Here is a 7,735-nt window from a genome sequence, read left to right as displayed (position 1 = left end):
AGATACAGAATACTGTATACGCCGAATATTTCGCGAGGATTTTATTTTCACAAATTTGGCGAGTCAGGTGCAATTCGCAAAATTAAAGACATGCGAAAATATTGACTCTGATCATGCTATGAATGTGACGTACGTACAGGGCTCCATGATCACAAATTTAACCACTCGCGAAATCGTCGGGAAGTTCAGATTCGTGAAAATTTTGACTTGCTAAATATATGGCGTATACAGTACTTTTGCTTAAAGGACATCTAACCACTGGTGCAACCCTATGTTTTGAAGATTGCCATGTCTTTCTACTTCTTCCAATTAAGCCCTGCGTAGTTCTACTTGCTGCTGATATCCAGTGTACTACAATTGTACATTGAACATTTGTCAATAAGTTGAAGGTCTTTTCAAGTCCTCTTCTCTTTATACTTAATTGATTCTAATTCCTCATAAGACAAATTTTCTAAGTTGAAGCTATTTCTTCAGTCCATATAGATTCGGCTTAGGCGAGGTTGACTGTACTAAAAGGTAAAGCAGTTAACAAGAAACAGACTATTTGAACATTGTAATAATAATTATTGTTAAGTAGAAAATAATGATTCTTATCAGATTCATATTCTCTTTCAGACTTTATATCATTTGTATGTTACATATAACAGTTTTAGAATAAAAAAACAAAACAAAAAACTTGAACATATCTCTGAGTGGAAGTTACTCTCTATTAGAAAATTGATGTTGTGTGTGTGTGTGTGTAGTCAATCAGTTGTGCTCTGATGCATCTACATGTATCTATCATATCTATATTGCTCCACTATTTCATGATGTAAATACCAATGCACACATACAAAACACACACACACACACACATATCTCCTTGCAAAAACGTTCACACAAGCTTTTCCATGTGCTATACATTTCACCACAGAAATAAGAATTTCTGTGTTGTTTGCTCTTCAGCTACAAAATAATATAGAATATTCACAATATTATGTACAAGTTATATTCGTTACATTCATAATATTCAAATGAGTAAAGCCAGACCAATGAAATTGTAGATGTTTCAACAATTTTTCTAATCTCTCCCCCCACCCCCCCCCCCCCCCCCCCCCCCAAAAAAAAATATACATACATGTATATACATGTGCATATATTTGCGCTGGCTAGATCTTTGTGAGCGATTGTAAAAACCTCTAGCTCAGTTGAGCGAAAAGTGAGGATCAACACTGCTATTGCTTATGTTCCCAGTGCTTTCGGGTAACTAAAATAACATCAAAAATCTCTCATCATTCCTGATTCACATTTAATTCACATGTCTTAAGTAAGTGAATGTAACAAAGAGTCACCTATCAAGACACATCTACAAATTTCTTTTAATTTATATCACTTTATTCCACGCAATGAATAGAATATGTTGTAATGGCATTCTGCACAACAAATAATCTCTGCCAAAGTGCTATACAATACAGTAGTTGGTCCCCACCTGGGATGTGACAAAAGCAAACAGTACCTTCTCTTGTCATGCAGTGTATGATTTTTCTGAGGATTAATCATTTATGGTCTGAATGAAGGACATTTGTCCATAAAATTTGAATTCCATTTTGAGAAGTGATATAAATATCATAAAACTCTATATTTTCACATAAACATTTACAAATGTGAAACATCACAGCCGATGCTGCATTCATTAGGCTAAGACCAGGAGCTGGCAAAGGTACATGCCAGGATATGACATGGACCAAACTTGTCGGTAACAAGGATATGTGTCTGTTTCAGTGAATTGATAAGAATTCACTCTCCTAAAGCTCAGATATGGACCAACACATTGTTGCAGTTAAGTCCTTTGGAAGGATCAATCAAAACTCTATGAATTTTTTTTTCTTCCGGACAATGGAGTCAGCAGGATGCTGAGGTTATAACTCCCAGATTGGGAAGTGGGGCCACCATGGGTACTTCTCCTTCATCTTCTTGCTGGTAGGGAACATCTGCTCATACTCCTCCACCGTCATATCCTCAAACGGGGTCATGCTCTGAAGTTTGTCCACCTAGACAAAGTGATGACAGGTGGCAGACAGGAGGTTGGTGATTACAACATTTCATCAAGAGAACTAAGAGACACAGACAGACACTGCAGAACATCCGAGTACACACCTGCACTCTTGATAAAGTACAGTGGACTCCCATCATAACGAAGTCCTCGGGACCAGCAATTTTCTTTTGTTATATCAAAATTTTGTTAAAACCGAAAAAATAAACAATAAATAACAAAGCACAGATATTGTTGCACCCTGAATTTTTACTTCGTTGTAACTGGAATTTCATTATAACCGTGTTTGTTATAATGGGAGCGCACTGTAAACACATCCTCTAGGGCTACATCATAGTAGTTTTTGAATGTGACCAAAAAGCAATGAATATACAATTCTAAACTAGCACGAACAAGAAAAACAACAAACAGATCACATGGATTGGATCTTACTCTTCTGTTGACCTCTCACTTAGCCTCAAAATTAAAAGTGAAATCAACTTGAAATTTGGAGACAAGGAAAATGAACACCTTGCTTGCATGTTCAATACAACAAGTAAAATTTTCCTGAAACTTGTTATGAATCACCAATGTAAGAATAACTTTTCATCATCAGCTATTTTGCAGTTTTAAGCCCAAATGTGTAAAGCCTCAAAGAGGTTCTTCATCACACACACACCAAATAGACTTGACAAGAAGGCTAACTTGGTATACAAAGCACAAGACTTTATTACGTTACATAACATTTTTGCAAGATATTCACTTCATTTATTGAGACTACTAAATACAGAAGAAGCCTTCAAAATTAACAATATCATACTTTTGGTAATAAAAATGTCTTTGTTCATTGTTAACTGAAGCGCTAAAATGTGGCACATGCTCATGTATTACTGAATGTCATTAATAGATCACACAACACAGAACAATTGGGGGGGGGGGGGGGGAGGACGTTTGTGAAAGATTGCTTCACTTACATATGATGCCCTCCTCATATTATGGGACATGTAAACATTCACAACTCACCTCTTGTTGGTATTGTGTGATGCGAGTATTGGATGCCTTGACAAACTCTGCAGCTGTGTTGTCCTGAAGTAATGAGAGGAAATGAAAACCATGCAGCAATGTCATTTCAATTCTCCCTAAAATACTGTAAAAAGAAGAATTTTTGCGCAAACTTAATACCTCATACTGGACCAACTTCACTGAACTTTGCTTGTTTATAGCACATAAATGTAAAAAAAAAGATACTGTACCAAAATACTTAAGTGCAGGGTGCTGCATAAGTGCTTGCCTGACTGCCCAGGGCAAGTGAAAATCACAGTCAGGCAAGTGTTTTGAAACAATAAGAAGAAATACTTGCCCGAATAGGGCAAGTAGAAAGGTTTGAGGCCACTTTTATATTTTTTTACTGAAATTGCCCTACTTACCCACGAAGTCAACCATACAGAAGCCCAAAGATAATGACTGTTTAGTAATGCAACGCACTTTAATTTCATTCCAGCAAGTTTCCAACATTGACGTGAAGAAGCCCCAATGCATTGAAATACCAACACTCGTTTGATCTAAGTTTGATACTCCAATGTGTTTAAGCTTGTGAATCAATGTGTGCTGTTTATTCAAATGATTGTGTTTTACCAAGCCCTTCATTCAAAAGCAAGTTTGTATATCATTTTCATATATTTTTTGTTTTTCTTTTTGGGCAAGTAAAATTCATATTCAGGCAAGTTTTTTGCAACAATTTGAAAATATGATTGCCCAACAGGGCAAATGGGTTAAAAAAAAAAGAAGTTATGTAGCACCCTTTTAAATGCTACAATTTTTATGACAGTTCAGACAAAAACAAAGTTGAGATTTGTTTTGACTTTCCATACTCTAAGTAATATATGGCATGTTTTAGAGTATTACAGTTTTTACCCACTGCACACACCACAATATGTATGGCACAAACGGCTAGTCAAAGTGAGCTTCTAAAAAGTGTCTGATAATTCATGTCTTAGAGGCATTATTATTATATACTGCAGTAATTGTGTTTACATTATCATTATCTATCACTCTTGGGACTTACCCTTTCCATCACTTTCTCATATTTGAAAATAATATGTGCAGGATGGAAATTTGACTTTGAAAATTTAAGCTTTCTTGAAGTGAAAACCTTCCAACTTCAACAAAAAGTGTGTGTGTGCATGTGCAAGACAGAACATGTTCATATCTTGGATGCAATAAGTCCTAAAATAACTGATTACAGCGTGGGAAACACGAATTATAGATTCATTACCATTGACTTTTCCTGCTTGTTGATGTAGTCTGATGCTGTGTCAGCTGGGTAGGGGACACTCAGAGCGTTGAACTGTAAATAACAAGAAGAATATCACTGATTAGTATGGAGTAGATTCATTAGTGGCAAAATACAAAACAAGATCAGCATATCACATCTGAGTCAACGCAAATAAACTTATAAACACAGTCAGTGAGAAACAAGGCCCATGCCACAAGATTGTTAGTTCCATATAAATATGAAATATATACTGAACTCCATTCAAAACACATTTGTGTTTATAGTTAAATACTTACATAGATGTATCACGCAAATCAAGATCTTCCTTTGAATATGTATGCAACAGGATTTTTTTTCTTAGTTTAATTATGAGTATTCTACATTAAATAGTTATTACTAAGACTCATCCTAGAACACTGCATAGAAATCCTGAAGGGGAAATTAAAATGTGTTAAATGTATGTTACTTAGGCAAAATGATATTACTGTAAAAGTGGAAATTTTCACACATTTAAGAAGCTAGCGTGAAAATAAAAGCACCCGAATATTTTTGCATGCCATATGTTCCAGTATATAATTATCTGATTCCACAGAATCAAAAACACACCAAATTCATCTTACACAGCTGAGCGCAAAAAAAAAAATTACTTATGCCAAAATATCCACTTCTACAGAAGTGGTTTCAGACTTACCTCCTTCTCAAACTTGTCTACAAGCCCTGCAACAGGGACAGTCTTGCGGTAGGTGTTCCAGTCAACTGGAGCAGCCTGCTCTGGTGTTTGGGATAGTCTGCATGATTGGAAAAAAACATTTGGGAAAAAATAACACTTTTCCTTTTCTCAGCTGAAGGTCAACAGCCTTTAGGTATCATGTGTGTGTGTGTGTGTGTGTGTGTGTGTGTGTGTGTGTGTGTGTGTCTACATCATAGTAACAGTCAATGAACACTAAGATACATGTACGTGGTACTTGGAAGAGTACCTGGTAATCTTTTTAGCAGCTAACTCAGAAAGCTACCCAGGCATGGATAGCTTGCTGATGGCTGCTTGGGGCAAACCCTGACTCATGAGGGGTCAGGATCATTCCTCCGTGTCTGGAGTAAAATTTGTAGGTATGTTGAGCAGACCACTTTGCTGGATTTGCATCCATACCTTGCTCTTTGCAGAAAGTGAAGAGGTCTCCTTTTCCCCCTTTTTTTTTAGTCATGGATGGGCCACGAGTGCTCCCTCTCACAATTTCTCTCAGGACCTCCATTTAATGTCCTATGCAGGGTTTAAGCTATCTGATCGATCTGATCCAAGACAAAGTGTTTTTGCCTCTACAGGCACAGATTTACCACAGGAGATGGCCTGATGACCCGACTTACCCACAACATTGCTTAGCAGGACTCTGGACTAGGACCCAAGCCAGTGCTAGTATGTGAAATGAGTGATTTGCATGTGTTGTGACAACAGAACTTGCTGGCTTGTGATTAGTGATAAGTGACCAAATTCCACTCCGGTAGGTGACCGAGTGGTAGGCTTACCCTTGCTACAGCTCAGCTGCCATTTCATTTTCACCTACCTCACCAGACACCATCTAATTTACTTGCATTAAAAACTGTCCTCGGTCGAGGAGGTAAGGTACCCAGGCATGACCTAACTAGGATTCTGAAATTTCACTCATGTCACGATCATATTAACGCAAGTGCAAGCCTCCCATGGCCCATGATTCAACCACAACATCTAACGGTTACAGTTATCATTCTGCATCAAACTGGTGAAGCAAGTTACCCAATGTTCGACATCCTAAATTGCGGAAGCAAAATAGCATGCATGATCCGAACGCCTGCGCACGCGTCTGCGATCATCGTTTGAACGCCTGTACTCATTGTTTGACCCCATATGCCCGCGCTTCGACATTCGCGACGTAGTGCTCTGTGTGCTCGCCCTGCCTATGACTATGTGAATGTAGAGCGCGTGCCATGTGCGGGTGAAACTGTATGTATGGTACATCGCACTACGAGAGCGAGGTACTCCACGTACTCCATGCTGTGCAAGAGATTTAACGCATACACAACACGCTGTGATCGAAACCATGGCGATGCCGCAAATTCTGGCACGGGTGGCATGCAAAATATAAACAAAAACGGCTGCCATTGTGGCTGTACATGTAGGTGTACACGCGCACACTGTACAGATTCAATGCAGATAAACGGACTAGTAACTTTGAAACTTGGAATGAAACAAGTCTATAGAATATGTGTTGCTATGCAACTTTACTTACCCGTTACTTAACCGTTGAACTGCTCATGCGAGCTGACCCGGGAGGGTCGCGACAATCATTTCGGGGGTCCGGCGACGTGGCGCACTATTGTGCTCTTTGGAACACGTGTGGAGGTAGTTGCATACATAGTTTGAATTTCGCACTTGATATGCACCATTTCTTATTCATGAATTTCAGGGAATTTTTATTTGTAAGAGTGGTCTATTCATGGAAGCTGCCGAATCAAGGGCCACTTGCTTTAAAATTAACGCACAACGGCAACGTAACCCCTTTTTCAAGTTCTTGTAAATTTAATGTGTTTCTGCAAATCTGTGTACAATCTTTAAATCCATTCATTGGTAGACCACTGGTAATCCCAACAAATACCTTCATCAATAAGTTTAACGATGTTAGTAGGTCATCAAGACAATAATCATGGCTACGCAGGCGCAAGTGTCTGAATCCGTGGTCTACAGCAAGTAGTCTACATACCGCACTGTTTTAGGTGAGTGGGACTACGTATAAATTGCTTAATATTTCAAGTGCACGGGTTGTAACTCACCTGGCATTTAGAGAGTCAAATTTCCCTTTCAGCGCATTAAACTGTGCCTTCTGATTAGGAGGAACTCTTTCGGCAAATGCTGCCCAGTCAACGACGGACTTTCCTACTCTGCGAGCTGCCATTATGCCGGTTTTCCTTGGCCGATTTCGAGACTTTTTCTTCCCACCGGCATGCAAGATGGCGATGCAGATTGTGAAATCACCGCAGAGGGCGACAAATTGTGGATTCCAAACAGCTTTTCCGCAGTAAGGAGACAAATAATTCTCTTTGGTGGCCGATTCCAAAGAGATTTTTCTCCTCATACTCATGAAAAGCTCTTTGTTATGGTGGATTCAGTGTCGTCATCATCGAACAATCCGCTTTCACAACCTTGTCTGTGTTGGACTGTGTACAGACATAAATATGTATTCTCGTTTGAAATAGAAATCACAGTTTTGTTCTTTCTATATATTTGAATTAATTTGTTGTGAATCATCCAGATATTTCTTTTTTACCGAAAGGGAGTAAATGCCATCATGATGAAGGATGGCATGTACACCGACTCGTGAAACATTTGAATGTCAGTCCGGATGTCAATACAAATCACTCGCCTCTTGTGACGGCTTTTAATCAATCATTTCATTGTTATTTTTTAAGTGTCAAGCACT

General features: G+C 38.6%; 1 protein-coding gene across 1 annotated transcript; it reads right to left on the bottom strand.

Moving 5' to 3' along the window:
* Positions 1–1,372: 1,372 nt before the first annotated feature.
* LOC139743556 (ATP synthase subunit d, mitochondrial-like) lies at positions 1,373–7,280 on the bottom strand. Its single transcript, XM_071654037.1, has 5 exons — positions 7,089–7,280; positions 4,978–5,074; positions 4,287–4,358; positions 3,035–3,097; positions 1,373–2,030 (listed from the first exon to the last, which is right to left on the bottom strand). The coding sequence occupies exons 1-5, from the start codon at positions 7,208–7,210 to the stop codon at positions 1,899–1,901; spliced, it is 486 nt and encodes a 161-aa protein (XP_071510138.1). The 5' UTR covers positions 7,211–7,280; the 3' UTR covers positions 1,373–1,898.
* Between the last annotated feature and the right edge of the window lie 455 nt (positions 7,281–7,735).

This window comes from Diadema antillarum, unplaced genomic scaffold (genome assembly GCF_040938485.1).
Source record: "Diadema antillarum isolate AM-2024a unplaced genomic scaffold, OU_Dant_1.0 seq00001096_RagTag, whole genome shotgun sequence".
NCBI lineage: Eukaryota > Metazoa > Echinodermata > Echinoidea > Diadematoida > Diadematidae > Diadema > Diadema antillarum.
This window is presented reverse-complemented; position numbering and strand designations above follow the sequence as displayed.